Source organism: Cucumis melo, chromosome 5, assembly GCF_025177605.1.
Source record: "Cucumis melo cultivar AY chromosome 5, USDA_Cmelo_AY_1.0, whole genome shotgun sequence".
In the NCBI taxonomy this organism is placed as follows: domain Eukaryota; kingdom Viridiplantae; phylum Streptophyta; class Magnoliopsida; order Cucurbitales; family Cucurbitaceae; genus Cucumis; species Cucumis melo.
The window spans coordinates 13979765-13997312 of NC_066861.1; the positions used below are offsets into that span (position 1 = coordinate 13979765).

General features: G+C 35.0%; 3 protein-coding genes across 4 annotated transcripts; 2 read left to right on the top strand and 1 right to left on the bottom strand.

Annotated features, from left to right (window-relative positions):
- Positions 1–1467: 1467 nt before the first annotated feature.
- On the top strand, positions 1468–5658 carry LOC127149333 (sucrose transport protein SUC8-like). 2 transcript variants are annotated; one of them, XR_007820805.1, is made up of 5 exons: positions 1488–2935; positions 3066–3275; positions 3879–4120; positions 5042–5119; positions 5232–5658. XR_007820805.1 is itself a non-coding variant. In XM_051084517.1 (2 exons), exons 1-2 carry the CDS (start codon positions 1666–1668, stop codon positions 3281–3283), a joined length of 1488 nt encoding a protein of 495 aa, XP_050940474.1. In that variant the 5' UTR covers positions 1468–1665; the 3' UTR covers positions 3284–3422. The 2 variants fall into 2 exon arrangements, 1 of the variants encoding a protein (XP_050940474.1); XM_051084517.1 differs by lacking the exons at positions 3879–4120; positions 5042–5119; positions 5232–5658 and having other exon boundaries at positions 1468–2935; positions 3066–3422.
- Positions 5659–6358: 700 nt separating this feature from the next.
- Positions 6359–8837, top strand: LOC127149335 (NAD-dependent protein deacylase SRT2-like). The gene is made up of 4 exons (XM_051084523.1): positions 6359–6376; positions 7254–7418; positions 8057–8189; positions 8595–8837. The coding sequence occupies exons 2-4, from the start codon at positions 7314–7316 to the stop codon at positions 8600–8602; spliced, it is 246 nt and encodes an 81-aa protein (XP_050940480.1). The 5' UTR covers positions 6359–6376; positions 7254–7313; the 3' UTR covers positions 8603–8837.
- Positions 8838–10802: 1965 nt separating this feature from the next.
- LOC127149544 (secreted RxLR effector protein 161-like) lies at positions 10803–11267 on the bottom strand. Its single transcript, XM_051085327.1, has one exon. It carries the CDS (start codon positions 11265–11267, stop codon positions 10803–10805), a length of 465 nt encoding a protein of 154 aa, XP_050941284.1.
- Between the last annotated feature and the right edge of the window lie 6281 nt (positions 11268–17548).

The window sequence follows — 17548 nt, forward strand, 5'->3', positions numbered from 1 at the left end:
ATTAAATTTAGAGATAAATTAAACAATTCTAATGATGTCACGTGTCTTTATTATGACAATTGGGTCAAATTAATTATTTTGGTTCAATTAAATATTATTTAGTTAGGCTAAAATTTAATTGAACCCAAAAATAAGCTTAATTTAGCCTAAAATAAAATGTGACCCAAATCCATGTGATTGAGCCCATGGGTATGGTCCATGGACCAGATCAGACTCAAGTCCATAAAAGCCCACCAGGAAACTCTAAATAGAGGAGTTCTCTTCATTTGTGGAGGTTGGAAATTTTTTACTCCAGAAGGTGTAAAGAGAATTCTCTCAAGAGATACAAGCCTCATCAACTCCTGAAGTCAACCAACCTCGAAGATCGAAACTCCGACCACCGAAGATTGAAGCTTCTTTGAAGATATAAACTTTCTTCCAAGACTCCAACTTCAAGAAAAACCTCGAAGATTGAAGCTTCTTTGAAGATACAAACTTTCTTCCAACACTCCAACTTCAAGAACACCCTCAAAGATTGAAGCTCCTTTGAAGATACAAACTTTCTTTCAAGACTCCAACTTCAAGAACACCCTCAAAGATTGAAGCTTCTTTGAAGATACAAATTTTCTTCCAAAACTCCAATTTCAAGAACAGCTTCGAAGATTGAAGCTCCTTTGAAGATCCAAGCTTTTTTCCAAGTCTTCAACTTCAAGAACACTCTCGAACATTGAAGCTTCTTCGAAGATACAAGCTTTCTTCCAAGACTCCAACATCAAGAACATCACGTGCTTCGCTTCCTCAAATCAAGCTTAAGCATCCAGCCAAGAGAGAATCAGAGGTTCAAACTGTAGAGATCGAACCACATCGCATCGAATCAACATAAATACAACATCAACACAAGTTCAACTCCACGAATAAATTTCTTCGAAAATCTCGTGTGAACACTCGTCACTTTGTAATTGTCGCAACTCACTTTAATGACTGTTTCTCTACTTTTAAATAACGAATAAAATATTATCTTCTATATCTTTTTTATTGCATTTATTCCAATGTTTGATAACTATGTATATAGACTGTGTTTGAGAATTGATTTGAGAAAGAATGTGTGGTTGGAATAGATTTAAACCAGATTGTCATCCTCAACTTAATCACTCTTCTTTCTTTTGGTGATTTTTAAATGGGTATTTGCTTTTCTGTTTATTTGTAAGAAGAATAAAGGGGAAGAGACTCATTTGATTACGGTTATGTCTTTACATATTTATCGCAATTTGAGATTTGGTCTCCAATTATCAGTTATACATTAATTTTTCTATTTCGGACAGAAAAATTAAGGTCAAAGCCATTATTCAAGATGTTTATGTTTACATTGAATCTTGATAGTTGGTTCTCCTAAAATTACTTGTTCAACGATTCTATTTATGGTTTCAAATTTCCATGATTTTCATAGCTATATAAGAGCCACACAAGCGCCTAGCTATATCCTAAGCATTATCAATCCATCTACACTTGTGCAGAAGGGATTTAGGAAAAGAAAACCCAAAAAAAAAAAAAAAAAAAAAATCAATAGTATTGATTTTGGAACTGTGATTTCCTTTTTCCTTTCTGAAAAAAAAAAACAGAAAAAGAGAAACACAAACACAACAAAAAAAAAAAAAGTTGTATTAAAAATCCTGATTAGGCACCATCATGGAGCATGGAGGTGTTGTGTCGAAGGGGACGGTGTCAGACTCTTCAAGTTCGTACCAAAAAATAATAATAGTTGCAGCTATTGCAGCTGGAGTCCAATTTGGTTGGGCTCTACAGCTTTCATTGCTAACACCTTACGTACAACAACTTGGAGTTTCACATACATGGTCAGCTTTCATATGGCTTTGCGGACCATTATCGGGGCTTATTGTGCAACCTACTGTCGGGTACTACAGTGATCGTTGCACCTCTAGGTTTGGTCGTCGTCGGCCGTTCATTGTTGCTGGAGCTAGTTTTGTGGCAACTGCAGTTTTCCTCATTGGCTTTGCTGCAGACATTGGGCATGCTGTGGGTGATGAGCTTTCTAAACCCATAAAACCAAGAGCCGTTGCCATCTTTGTGGTTGGATTTTGGGTTCTTGATGTTGCAAACAACATGCTCCAAGGCCCTTGTAGAGCTCTGTTGGCAGATATGTCGTGTAATAACCACAAGAAGATGAGAATGGCTAATGGTTTTTTCTCATTCTTCATGGGGGTAGGGAATGTTTTGGGGTACGCAGCTGGGTCCAATAACAAACTCCATAAATTCCTCCCCTTCACACTAACCGATGCATGTGACACTTACTGCGCCAACCTCAAAACATGCTTCTTGATCGACATTGTATTCCTTCTCCTCATTACCACGTTCGCTGTGTTGACCGTGACCGAGAAGCCATTTGAGCGATTGGAGATTGACGAAGAAGCAACACCCTTTTTCGGGAAATTATTTGGGGCACTCAAGAAGTTGGAGAAGCCCATGTGGATTTTGTTGTTGGTAACAGCCTTGAACTGGATCGGTTGGTTCCCATTTATCATGTATGATACTGACTGGATGGGTTTGGAAGTGTACGGAGGAAAGCCAAAGGGAAGTCCTGAAGAAGTCAAGTTCTATGACCGTGGTGTTCGTGCTGGGGCCCTTGGGTTGATGATAAACTCATTTGTTTTAGGATTTTCAGCTTTGGCAATTGAGCCAATAAGCCGTATTCTAGGAGGCCTCAGATGGTGGTGGGGAGTTGTGAACATTATATTTACAGTTTGCATGGGATCCACCGTCGTTGTTACGAAGGTTGCTCAGCGTTGGAGGGCCGTTAATGGTTTGCTCCCTCCTCCAATAAACGTCAGGGCCGGAGCATTTTCGATCTTTGCGGTATTGGGTATTCCATTGTCAGTCACTTTTAGTGTTCCATTTGCCCTTGCGTCCATCTTTTCTTCAGAATCGGATGCGGGTCAAGGTACTGTACTCATTAAAATTTATTTATGACACTTTATTTTACTTTCTTTATATATATAATTTAATTAACTAACAAAGCATGCTAGCTTCTTTCCTTATTTCTCTCTCCTCCTTCACATCTCACAACACAGGCCTCTCCTTGGGAATTCTCAACCTCTTCATCGTCATTCCACAGTTTATCGTATCCTCAGTTAGTGGGCCATTAGATGCTGCTTTCGGAGGAGGAAACTTACCGGCATTTGTAATGGGTGGAATTGCTTCTTTTGCAAGTGCAATGTGTGCAATGTTTGTCCTCCCCGATCCACCACCTCAATCCGAAGCCTCCTTAACAATGGCCGGTGGTCATTGATTCTTCCAACTTTATGAGATTTTCACCATTCCTCTCATTAGTTTTTGTCCATTTTCTACTCTTTTCTTTCTTATTCTTTGTATGAGATATAATAAAGATAGAATAATTTATAATAAAACTAGAATGTTTTATTTTCTAACCTCCCATGATATCCTTTATTATAAAATCTATATGCATCCATCACTTTTTGTTGGATGACACTCGGACGCCTATGTGAAATTTCTCACCAACGCGTAGCCTAACACCTTTAAGCTAGTTTAATTAATCATATTAGTTTGTCTTTCACTAGAAGAAATATGACCTTTAATCTCGGTTGAAAAAAATGAAAATAGAGCTTTAATGTCGCTTTTTAAAATACGGATGTTTAATGTCGGTTTAAAACCGACATTAAAGAGGAAGCTTTAATGTCAGTTTTAAACTGACATTAAAGCTATGGTTTTTTTTTTTTTTTCTAATTTCGTAAAAGATTAAGTATTTCTTTCACTTACTTTTCTCTTTATGAATTATCGTGATTTCTTCCCTCTCCTTGTCAATTTCTTCCCCTCTTCTCAATCTCACTTTCTTCCCTCTCTTTCCTCTCTTCTCCGACGAACAGTCCATCGTGCCCAGTTGTTGTCGTCCCTCGTGCCCAGCCACCGCCATCTCTATCATTGTTGTGCATTCGACGTCCACATCTGTCTCAAGTTCGCACGTTCAGATCTTTGACATTCGCACACTGCCTCGCCACCACCGCCGCACGTCCATATCTCTCTCGATATGTTTTTGCTCTTGAGCGTCAATCTCGTTGTTTATTGAACAAGACCCATCCACATCGGCCCTCTCCACACTAACATCTGGGTAACATTTTTTAATCTCCATTTTAGAACCCTAATGATTTCTTGAACGCTTTTTCTTCTTTCCATAAGGAACTTAATTGATGATTAAATCTGAATGAATGTTGTTAGGTTCCTCTCTTGTTGGGATTGTTTTATTGTGTACTTGGTTTTATTCAACTCTACTTAGATGATAAATTTTCGCCTAAACAATCATAGGAGAGTTTGGGGGAAAACGGTAGCTTCCTTAATGTGAGTGTTTTTTTCATTGGATTTCTTTGGAGAAAGTGTTGCTTGTTTGATTCATATGTATGTATTATTTTGATTCTTGTGTTCTCTCATGTGATAATTTGTAGGCAGAAGTTAGTTCCCTTATGTTAGAAGTTTAGTTATTTATGAGAAATAGTGGCAGAAATTAGTTCTCTAACGTTCGTATACTAGTAGTTTATGATATGTAATGTATTGGTTTGTTTAAATTTTAAATCATAATTATAGATTTTCGTTATTGTACATTCTTATGTGATGATTTCTATGCAGAAGTTAGTTCCCTAATGTTAGAAGTTTAGTTGATGGGGAGACATAGGAATGAGTTTATACTTGGACATATATTTGAGTTTGGATTATAGAGTGGTTTATCTAATCTCTCTTATTCACTTGGCCTAATTAACCTCAAATACACAAGTTGCTAATTGATGAGATTTTAAATGATTTCATGAATGATGCTCTACCAAAAGATTATTGCATTCATATTCAGTTTTAAACTAACGTCTTTCTTTTACACAAACGAAGAGAACCAAGAAGGCAAGCATTGTTGATGAATCTATTATATTCCATGGCATTACCATTTGAAATTATATCTTGGATTACAATATTACTTTTAAATGATGATGACGTTGGAAATAAACATTATAAGATTAACATCATACAATTAATTCAATATTTGCAGCAAGGAATTTGCTTAATGAGTTGCCTGAGAATATTGGTAGCTTACAACGCCTCATTCGATTAAATGTATTTCAAAACAGTGAGTTTTTTTGGCCGATTAGCTCCCTTAATCTCCTTTACATCAAATAATTTAATCTTTTTCTTTCATGTTTTAACAAAGCTTTCTAAATATAAATATGTCCTCTTTGCAGAAATTTCATCAATTCCACCTTCAATAAAGGATTCTTGTGCGCTTGCAGAGTTATATATGGGGTGGTGTTCAATCCATAAACCGACATTAAAGGTCAAATTTCTTCTAGTGGTGCATTCATAGTATTGTATCTTCTTGGGTTACCTTTGCTTTGTAGTTCATGAATTGGGTTTCAACACTTATAATTTGAAGAACGGGGCACTGTAGAATTGACGAAAAAGGAAGGGGAAATGCTCTACTGCTATGTGAAAAGAAATGGATAACATTCACTAGGAAGTAGGATTAATTGCTAGAGCTGCGGAAGTAGGTTCGTAGTGCTGAAAATACTAAAATATGTTAACATGTTAATTGAGCTTTTGTTAGATGAACATCTTGCTGAGTAAAAAAGGCTTGTCTTTGGCTGGTGGTGCATCCTCATGTTTTACTAATTGTAATGTGTCAAGTGGAAGATTGTGTCTCACTCTAATTTTGGCGGTATCCATTAGTAGTTATGTTATGGTCTAATTTGAAATATTCCATGATAGACAGAGAGTTAAAGAATCATAGCCAAGTTTCGTTCCTTGATAAATTCTTTTTTAGCTTTCAATAGCGAGTTGGTGGTTCCTTTTCCCTACTAGTCATGAATTTCAATTCAAAATTTCAGCTGAAATTCATGAAAAGAGGAGAACGCTGGTTGTTCTATCCTTGAAAACAGTTGGTTCATTTTTTTTTTTTTTGTTATTATTAATCTTCTGATGTTCAAATGTTATTGTAAGGTTATGTTGGTGGTAAATTTGTAATATGATGTCGGATGTTATTAGAGTCTGTCTTATTCCGATTCTTTTTGTGGGATTATTTTTCATATGCCTAAAGTGCTGGTCTTCATCTTAAAAATAAAAAAGAAAGAAAGAAAAGGAAAACAACATATAAAAAACGTCGCTCAAGTGTTGTAGTTCTTTTGCTGTCTTATGTTCTTACATTTTCATTTTCATCCCTACCCATCTTCTCCAAAATTTCCACTAAAGTTTCCTTATGTTTTGGTTTCATTTTTATCATCCATTTCTCTCTTTCTCTCTCTCTTGACTTTTTTATTTTTCTTTTCATTTTTTTTTTTTTGGATGGTAGTCTTCCTCAACCACAAGACAAGTGAAAGCTCTCAACCCAAAGGTTTGCTTTTGTTCTGTTTGGTCTTTGAGTAACGATCATCTGATTTACTTATCTTTTCAACTCAAAAAGTACGAAATGAACTGTTTGCTGCTCCTTTTCAGATATTTCTGCCAATAGGCATATGAAGTAGTATAACTTAAACTTTGACGATGAGTTTGGGATGACTTTTGGAATTATGAGAAGTGGCTAAAATCGCTTAATGGACTATGGTCACAAAGTCAAAAGTGATTTTGAAAATTCCACAAGTACATGAAAAACACTTTGAAAGCACTTAAGTATTTATTCTCCAAAAGTGCTTGTAAGAGAAGTGATTTACTCCAAGAAAAAAAAATCTAAAAGTTTATAACGAACACACTTTATTATTGTTATTTGTGATTGGCATCAAAGCTTGTTGCTTACTGCTTTTTACCCTATTTATTTTTTGTTTTGGAAACTTTGATTTACTGAGATCCCGTTTGGTAACCATTTCGTTATTATTATTATTATTATTATTTTATATTAAGCCTATCTTCTCTTTATATCTTACGAGATTTGCATCTTTTTTAAATACATGGTTGAATTTTTTGTCAATTTTCACAAACGAAAACAACATTTTGAAAGCTACTTTTTTTAGTTTTCAAGTTTTGGCTTGGTTTTTTAAACCATTGGTAGAGTGTAGATAACAAAGGAAGAAAGTTGGAGGTAGAATGAGTGCCTATAGGCTTAACTTTTCAAAAACAAAAACAAAAAACAAAATGTTTACCAAATGGGGCCTGAGAGAAAGCATCTTTCGGTTCCTCACTCCATATTTTATATCATTTATTTTCAATCAGAGGTGAAAATTTGTGGATTATGAATGACTTCTGGTTGAGCTTTCAGCAAATATATTTTGCTACAGTGGGCAGAAGCAATCGAAAGTTTGGATGATGGAGTCCCAGGATCGGATAAGAGCTTTGGCATGAAGCAAAGGCCAGATGGTGATATTGAAATCGATGAAAAATATTGGGAGCATGATTTCTGTATTCCAACTTGCCAAAAGTGCAACGGAGTGCTCAAACCTGATGTAAGATTATTTCTTCCACTATTTGATAATATTTCTTGTCACAGAAGTCAAATAACAGTTTTAGGAAACAAATTTTTCCCATGATTATTTGCTAAATCTGAAGATTAATGTAGAGAAAAAAAATAGAATCCACATTGTATGGCAAACATAATGTAAGATGAAGAGACTTGAATCTCCTGAATTAAAATCCATATCAGCTATATCACAAATGAGAAAAGGAAACCACATCAGCTATGTCGCATTAAATCATACTGCCTCATTATTCAAGAGTATATTGTGTAGATTATTATGAGAAAATAGAACTCTTTCACAACATAGTTTAAGTAAACGGTTGAAGATGTGTTATGTTGTCGGAAACTAGAACTTAACCGATCAATCTCAAGGTAGCATTGTTGGTTCTGCACAATCGTATATATTTCAAATTTATATGCTATTTTGCTCTCTCCTCTCTAATTACCATGATCTCTAGTTCTCTCCTCTCTAATCGTAGTTACCTTTACACTATGTTGTTTTGTTGAATGTATGAGTAACTCTTTGCTAAGGGAGGGAGATACTTCTGCGGGTCAGTTTTTTCTTTGACAAAAAAAATACATATTTGTTTCTATAATTCTTTTGTTATGAAATGCAATGGTAGGAAGGGGAAGGCCTTTAATAACACTAGAGTGAAGCGGTCGATTAAGGTGCCCACGATTAGTAACAAGCTAGCAGATATGATGATTATTCATAGAGGAAATATGGCCAAAAGCCAATCAAGGCTTCTCCGCACCCAAGGTATACAAATATGATTGCTTTACTTTTCAGCTTATTGTGTCGATGTTGCTTATTTCTTTATAGATTGATATTGGTTTTCATAATAATGTTATGTAAAAAAATGTTGATTATTCATTTGGCGGGCAATATTATGAGCTAATCAATTACAAGAGTTCATCGGTTGCCACATAAAATGTTTTTTTTTTATTTGAAAAAAGGATTGTATATGATTGCATCTATGGAATATTTCTAATATTAGATTGAAGAGATTTAGGAAAGCCTGATGGATGGGGTAGACTGAAGAGAGTTATGTGGATTGGGGTGTGGATATAAAATCTTAAGAACTTTTCATCCTTCTCTGCAATTTTAGTGCTTCAAACAACTTTGTTATTCTATATAAATGGTTTATTTGGATATTGTTTGTAGATAATTGAAGTCATATCGAGTTGAAAGCTAAGCGATTTTGCAGAGATGGCCAAGCGGCCGTTGAAAATTGAAGATTGAGAAGGCATTTAGGATTTTTAATTATTTAATTATTGTATTAGAATCTTTTGTCATATACTATCGTAGAATGTATATATAAACATAATATTAAGATTTTATTTTGTGTATTCAAATGTAAAAGACAAATATTATAGTTTCTAACATAATATGAACTTCATTAATTTATTGGCGTGTGAAAAACATATTTATCTACATTGACCCAATGTCAGTCTATAGGACAATAATGTAACAATTAAATAAAAATAAATTTGTAAAAATGAATCCAAAAACTAGGCTTTAATGTCGGTTTTAAACTGACATTAGAGTTCAACCGACATTAAAAAGCTTCAATAACACTATCAAAGATGTCGGTTGAAAACTGACAAACCGACATTAAAGAGGCCTTTAATGTCGTTTTTAAACCGACATTAAAGCCCAACCGACATTAAAGGCCTCTAATAACACTCACAAAGATGTCGGTTGCCAAGTGACATTAAAGCCCTTTAATGTCGGTTTTAAACTGACATTAAAGGTCAGATTTCTTCTAGTGATTTGCAAGGTACTCTACAAAGACAATGCTACTTTAATTTCCAATCATATTAGTCTTTGCAAGCTACACTACAAAGACAATCATATTAGTCTATGTCTTTGCAAGGTACTCTAAAGACAATGCTACTTTAATTTCCAACTCACTGTTCACCAGACGTCCTCTCCTAGCTATGCAATGAGAAACGCCACATTCACAACTAATCAAACCAACTTTTATTATTAACTCAAGAGTTTATTCAGTCACTTCTTTTTTTTTTCGAAGGGTCACAACTTCATTATAAGCCTTAGATTCTCTTCCGACTTTGCTAAGACAATTACATAAAGATTAACAGGCTATCTGTTAAAAAACCTACCAGAACTCCTTGCAGCAAAAGCAGGCAGCAACTTCTATTTGCGGTTGAAACCCTTTGCTGCCTGGAGGGGGGAAACATTTTAAAACGAGTGACAATTTTTGGGAAAACCATTTACAACACGTGGAAAAACAAATTTGAAATTCAATGTATCTCTTGCTTAGGCGTTCATCTGATAATGAGTCCTTCATTAGGCGTTATATGCCAAAACCTCACCAACCTGAACTCGTTCATCCATGGGGCAAACGCATCTCAACACACTCAAAACCTGAATGCTGAAATATACTCAACACTACCAGCCACTGATGTGAACAAACTCACACTTCCAGCGCTGCAGTGGACAACACTCAGGCATTCAGTTACATAAGATATAGTTTTAAAATATCGAATGCCATATATAGACAAGGATAAAAATGAATGCCAAGCCGATAAGGTGTGGCATACCAGCTTCATGCGCATTGTTCAAGTTCGATATAAGACAATAACACAAATTAAGGAATGAAACAATTCAATTAGCTAGTTTGAAAAATAGTAGTTAGAGGGGAAGTTGTTGAGATTGTCGACAATATTATTAAATGAGGGAAAGTTTGGCAAGCACAGTACGAAAAGAGTGGATTACATTAGGTCTCATCAGGAAGAATAAAGTTCTAAGTAGGAAGACGTGTGAATAATTGCCCTTAATGCCAATGAACGCCAAGTGACATTGTTGGAGAAATTTTAGACTTATGGATACAGAAAAAAAAATCAGCAGGTCAGGCCAGAAAAAAACTCCTTTCTTTTTTTTTCATATAAGAATAATAAATTAAAATGCCTTCTTAAAGGCTTACAAAGAACTGACACTTGGTAAAAATAAAAACACGTTCTTACACCACTTACCCACTAACTTTAACACTTACCCATTAATTAACTTAACTTAACCTGTTAACAGAGAATAAATTAAAAAACATTAATTTAAATAATCACGTAATTTGAATCAGCCTTCAATACTCCCTCTTGATTCAAATTTGCTAATACCCATCATAGCTCTAAAGTAACAGAACTTCTCCTTTGACAAAGCTTTTGTGAGAATATCAGCCCACTGCTCATGTGTGCTGCAATATATCAGAGAAACTTCTTCCTTTGCAACCAAATCACGAATAAAATGAAAGCGAATATCAATGTGCTTTGTCCGGCTATGAAATGTCGGATTTTTCGTCATTGAGATCGTTGCTTTTTTGTCGCAGAATATTACAGTTGGTCCCTCTTGCTCATGTTAGAGTTCTGTTAGCATTCTTCGCAACCAAATTGTCTGACATGTTGCTGAAGTTGTTGCAGCATATTCTGCTTCTGAAGATGATAAGGCAACAATTGCTTGTTTCTTCGAGCTCCAAGTAATAACTCCTAACCCTAAAGTGAAAACATTCGCTGAAACACTTCGCCTATCATCTAAAGAGCTCGCCCAATCACTGTCTGTGAACCCGCATAATTTGAAATCAGAAACTTTAGAGTACCAAATACCATATTCTATAGTTCCAGCAATGTATCGCATAACTCGCTTTGCTATTCCGAAATGATCCCTTGAAGGACGTCGCATAAATCTAGAAATCACACCAATAGAATACGAAATATCGGGATGGGTATGAGTTAGATAAATCAAGCCTCCAACAAGGCTTCTAAACCGCTGCGCATTGGCCATCTCTGCACCATCATTTTGTTGCAGCTTCTCATTCACATTCATTGGTGTAGTTGTTGGCTTGCAATTGATCATACCAAATTTTTTGAGAAGATCCTAGGCATACTTCTTTTGTGAGATAAATATCCCACCATCAGTTTGACAAACTTCTAAACCAAGAAAGAAATGCAGCAAACCTAAATCTGTCATCTCAAATTTATTCTTCATATGTGATTTGAACTCAGTAACCAAAGATTTAGATGAACTAGTATAAATGATATCATCAACATAAAGACAAACAATGATGAAATCATTTTTACCTCCCTTTTTCACATACAAGGTAGGCTCATTTGCACTCCTTTTGAATCCATTTTGTTGAAAATATCCGTCGATTTTAATATACCATGCGCGAGGAGCTTGTTTCAACCCATACAGCGCCTTTGTTAACTTATACACCTTTTCTTCGCTGTCCTTTTTAACAAAACCTTCCGGTTGTTCAACATAGACTTCTTCTTGCAGTTCTCCATTAAGAAAGGCTGACTTGACATCAAATTGATAGACTGGCCATTGTTGTTGTGCTGCCAATGCTAGAACAATCCTCACTGTTTCGAAACGAGCTATAGGAGAGAAAGTTTCCTCGAAATCAATACCATGTTGTTGTGCATATCCTTTTGCCACAAGACAAGCTTTGTGCTTCTCTAAACTCCCATCTGCAGCAAATTTGCTCTTATACACCCACTTCAAGCCAATTGCATTTTTTCCTTCTGGTAAGTCTACCATTTTCCGTGTTCCATTCTTCTCAATAGCTGCCATTTTTTCCTTCATTGCTTGCTGCCATTTCTTCCTTCATTGCTTGCTGCCATTCTTCTTTGCTTGCTGCCTCATCATAAGACACTGGGTCAGAAACCATAAGAGCAAGTTGAGAAGAATTATAGATATCTTCCATGGATCGAAACCTCTGAGATGGTAGTTCATCTGATGTTTCATCATTACTTGATGAAGAATGGTAACTTTGTAGTGTTGATGGAGTACTCGACGGAGGTGTTGAGGTAGGTGTTTCCATTGAAGATTCAAACACAGTTTGTTCTCCATCATTTGTCAATTCACCATCCACCAAAGAAACATATTCTTCACTATTTTTCCAATCCCAACTAGCACTCTCATTAAACACTACATCTCTTCTTGTGAGAATTTTGTCATTAAGAGGGTTATACAATCTATATGTTTTGGATTGAGTACAATAACCAACAAAAATGCATTTTTCAGATTTTTTATCAAGTTTTTGACGAACTTGAGAAGGTACCAAAGCATAAGAAATACAACCAAAAACTCTTAAATGACTTACATTGGGTTTTTTGCCATACCAAACTTCAAATGGAGTTTTATTCATGACAGCCTTTGTTGGTGAGATGTTCAGTAGGTAGATGGAAGTCGAGACTGCTTCAGCCCAAAAATCATTCAAAAGGCCTTTCATTTGCAACATGCTTCTTGCCATCTCCACTACAGTTCGATTCTTCCTCTCGGCTACCCCATTTTGCTCCGGAGTATAAGGTGTTGTCAACTCCCTATGGATGCCATGTTCCTTGCAAAAATGGTTAAAGTTGTTGGACAGAAATTCTCCACATCTATCACTGCGAAGAGATTTGATGAACATGCCACTCTGCTTTTCTACCTTTCCCTTGAAATGCTTAAATTTCTCAAATGTTTTTGATTTGCTTTCTAGAAAATATATCCAACTCATACGGCTATAATCATCTATAAAAATCAAGAAATAAAAGCTCCCACCAAGAGACTTTGTTTACATTGGCCCACACAGATCAGCATGAATTAGCTCGAGACACTTGGAGGCTCTCCAAGCTTTCCCAATAGGAAAAGATTTTCGAGTTTGTTTTCCATACACACATCCTTCACAGATATTAATAGCACTGATTTTCGGTAACCCAATAACCATATCTCTTTGATTTAGCAAAGAAAACCCTTTAATATTAAGATGTCCATACCTTAAATACCATAACTTCGAGTTGTTCTTTGTTGTATTTGTTGCAGTAGCAGTAAGAGCAAAACTTTTCACATTTGAAACTTCCAGCGGAAACATTTTGCTTTGGGTCATCTTTACTTTCGCCAAAACTCGTCCTGTTTGCTTATTTTTTATCAAGCACGCACCATCATCAAACAAGATAGAATACCCACTCTCCATTAGTTGTCCAACACTCAACAAATTATATCCAATATCGGGCACATACTGAACATTTGTGAGAATTCTATTTCCATGGTGAGTTTCAATTCCCACCGTTCCTTTGCCTTCTACTTGTAGCTCCTTACCGTTTCCGAGCTCTACCTTCAACTTTTCTCCTTCGTTTAGCTCCTTGAATACAGGCTTCAAACCTGTCATGTGATTCAAACAACTGCTATCAATGAACCATACCTCTGCTGTCTTTTGATCACTGGGTATGTTTGTCATAAAAAGCTTATTTTCACCCTTTCCATTATTCTCAAATGCTTCATTCTCTGCTGCGAAATTGACTCTCTGGTTTTTGTACCAACAGTCTACCTTTACATGACCAAACTTCAATGGTAGCATTGAATATTAACTTTGTTGCTTGATTGCACTCCGAACTGCCTTTGTTCTTCATTTCGGTTACACCCTTTTCCGGTACCACGACCTCGACCACGATATCCTCCTCTTCCTCGACCTCGAGTCATCACACGATCACTGTCATTATACTTTGGAATTGCATCCTTTACCTGAAACGCTTTTTCTTCGTTTCTTTCCATTGATCTATTGATTCTCGACTCATGTGCTTCAAGAGATCCCATTAATTCAATAAATGTGAAAGTGGATAGGTTCTTTGATTCTTCTATTGCAGCCACAACGTGATCAAACTCTAGAGTCAAACTTCTCAATACTTTCTCCACTATAGTCTGATCCTTAATCGTCTCACCGTATGTTTGCACCTAACTAATAATTGTCGTTGCCCGTGACAAAAAATCAGTAATTGATTCTCCATTTTTCATCATCAAGGTCTCAAAGTCTCATCTAAGTGATTGCAATTTAACCACAAGTACTCTTGAATCTCCTTGAAATGCCTTTTGCAAAATCAGCCACTCTTGTTTTGACGTTGTTGCTGCAGCAATCCGCGAAAAAACACTGTCATGGACTGCTTGTTGAATAATCACCAACGCCTTCGAGTCTTTCTTCCTATTCTCCCGCAACGTGCCTTCGTCGTCAGGATCTGCATAGCCTTGTTCTACTAAGTCCCATAAGTCTTGAGATCTTAGAAGAGTCTTCATACGAATACTCCAAAACTCGTAGCCTTCTCCTTTGAAGATTGGAATGAGTGGTTGTGCTGTACCCATAGAATTGCCATTGCTACCCATCTTTTCTCACTCTGTTTTACACTCAACTCACTCTCTCGAACCTTGCTCTGATACCAAAATTGTTGGAGAAATTTTAGACTTATGGATACATAAACAAAAAATTCAGCAGGCCAGGCCAGAAAAAAACTCCTTTCTTTTTTTTCATATAAGAATAATAAATTAAAATGCCTTCTTAAAGGCTTACAAAGAACTGACACTTGCTAAAAATAAAAACACGTTCTTACACCACTTACCCACTAACTTTAACACTTACCCACTAATTAACTTAACTTAACCTGTTAACAGAGAATAAATTTAAAAACATTAATTTAAATAATCACGTAATTTCAATCAGTCTTCAATAGACATGCTTTGTTGTAACCAAAGAAGACGATGGAGTATCATCTAAAGCCAAACATTTGATAAGAGAAAAAACAATAACATGTGCAACGCAAAGATTGAAAATTGCAAAAATCGCTCAAAATGATCGAAACTATCGTCTGTTTGGTTTGCAATCTGTTTGGATTGGGGTTTCGGTTTGTGGGTAGAAAAAATGGATGAAATTAAATTGAGTAGAGTTTGGGATTTCCCTGAACAAAACAAAAGAAACATGAAATGAACATTAATATTCATATTAAATTTCAAGACATGTTTAAAAGCTTTGTGGTCTGTTAGATTTACTGTGGGTCCGTCTTAAGTTTATAAGAAAATATTTATTCAGAAGAAAGAATATTCTTCAAGAATACCTCTGCAAATGAGGAGAATATTTCATTAAAGGGGTCTTTTCAATAATATAATAATGCGACAAATTATTTACACTCTATAGAACAATTTTAGAAACGAAAAAAAGCCTACAGGCCTACAATGTGAAATATCAAAACTACCCCAATACATACACGATTAATCATCTGCACGCTCCCGATTAATGCTATTAAACGATTATTACACACCATCGTGTAGAATAATATAGAATAGATACACGATCTTGTAAATTACCAAACATATAAATGATCAAATTACACTAAACGATAACAAAAGACTTCAAGTATAAAGATCGTGTAAATTATCTTTAACAATGATCTTATATGTGCGTCTGATCATGTATGAAAGTATAAACGATCGAAAACAATCATCATACACGATCTTGTACATTACCATATTTATAAACGATAAGGTACTAACAGTAAAAGATGACGAAAATTTTTAGATGTAAACGATCATGTAGAGTAGCTTCAACGATCCTATATGTAAGTATAAACAATCATTTAGAGAAACTACCTCCAATCACTCATAATTAAGAAAAATACCATCAAAATCAAGGGTCTATAAAAAAGTGAAGGCACTTGCTCAGACTTTTCATCTTCTTTACAATCCTTTATCTTTTTCACTACATTTTCGTCGTTCATCTTCTTCGTCAATCATTTATATCCTCGTAACTACTTCAACAGAACTACACAAATTCTTCTTTGTCAATCGTTCTTCACCTTCGGTTGTTCAAGAATTTGTTTTCGGCATTAATCTATATTTTATTTCTACAACCAAATCTATCTCCATCTATTTCAATTTATCTCCATCATCTATCTCTATCTATCACAATTTATCTCGCATACAAAGAGGTATGAATCTATATTCATTTTGATCTATCTCCATCATCTATCTCTATCTATCACGATCTATCTCGCATATAAAGAGGTCTGAATCTATATTCATTTTGATCTATCTCCATCATTTATCTCTATCTATCATGATCTATCTCCCATACAAAGAGGTATGAATCTAGACTCATTATATATATTGCATTGAATAATCTATATTAATTTTTTTATTTTACAAATAGATAGTGAGCAAGAAGCACGAAGTATCAAGTACCAAATCAATAAAGTTTAAAGTAAAAACAGAAGAAAGAAAAAGAAATAAAAGTAACAAACTAGAATGTGAATATCTATTTGTATAGTATTGTATATTTGTGTATTTTTGTCTGAATAACACTCTGTATTTGTAACTTTGATAAAACTAGCCCTTATTTGAAACATACTGTTCATTATGTCTTTCAATAGGTGAAACACTATCCAAATGACATTATTATGGAAGATGAACAAAAAAAATACTAGAATTACTGTAGACTATAGTTTAGAAACATTGAATCAAATCAAGTTGAAAATAGATCAAAGAATTCTTTCTCGAGTTTTGATGAACATCCCTTTTGGCTAGTTCCTTAACATTAAAATGGCCAAAATACCAACACAATTCCTCAATTTTCTATTAAGAAAGCAATTTCATGCAAAGAAAAACTAATGTCCTTGCTTTCAACTTCAATGAACATATAGTAGAATATAGGCTAAAAGAATTTTGTTTCGTGACTAGATTAAAGGTCTCAAATTCCCAGAGTTAAATCTAGAAGGAAAAAAAAAAGAAAATGGTCTAGAAAATGCCCTTTTCCGTCATGACGACTTTATAACAAGAAGAAATATAGAAAGAACTTTCAAAGCATTACATAATGAGGAAGACTCATTGAAAGAAAAACTAGTTAACATCTATATCTTATAAGCGTTTTTAATTCCCAAGCAACAACACAACCACATAAATCTCCAACATCTAGACATATTAGATAATGAAGAAACCTTCAAAAACTATATATGGGGAAGGTTATCATACATCCTAACATATCAATTCTTGAAAAAAGCATCCTGCAGTGACAAGGATGTTATATATCTTCAAGGATTTTCCCTAGCTTTAGTCTATTGGGCTTTTGAGACAATACAAAGACTTTCTGATTTAGATGTTGGGTTTGGAAGAAAGCTTGCAATTGAAGGGCCAACAATTGTGACATGGGAACGTTTGGAAATAAGTAACTGGAGGACTCTAAATATCAACATTTTTTAAACTAAGAATGTAAATTAATTTAGAGCATGCTTTATATATGTCTATCTAGATAGATAATGAAAGATTTCTATCTATGTCTATCTTCAATAGATGATGATATAAATCTA

Coding starts and splice junctions, on each gene's coding strand:
- LOC127149333 (XM_051084517.1), top strand. CDS start 1,666: ATGGAGCATGGAGGTGTTGTGTCGAAGGGGACGGTGTCAGACTCTTCA. Junction 2,936..3,065: donor AGAATCGGATGCGGGTCAAG/GTACTGTACTCA, acceptor CTCACAACACAG/GCCTCTCCTTGGGAATTCTC.
- LOC127149335 (XM_051084523.1), top strand. CDS start 7,314: ATGAAGCAAAGGCCAGATGGTGATATTGAAATCGATGAAAAATATTGG. Junction 7,419..8,056: donor ACGGAGTGCTCAAACCTGAT/GTAAGATTATTT, acceptor AATGGTAGGAAG/GGGAAGGCCTTTAATAACAC.
- LOC127149544 (XM_051085327.1), bottom strand. CDS start 11,267: ATGAATGTGAATGAGAAGCTGCAACAAAATGATGGTGCAGAGATGGCC.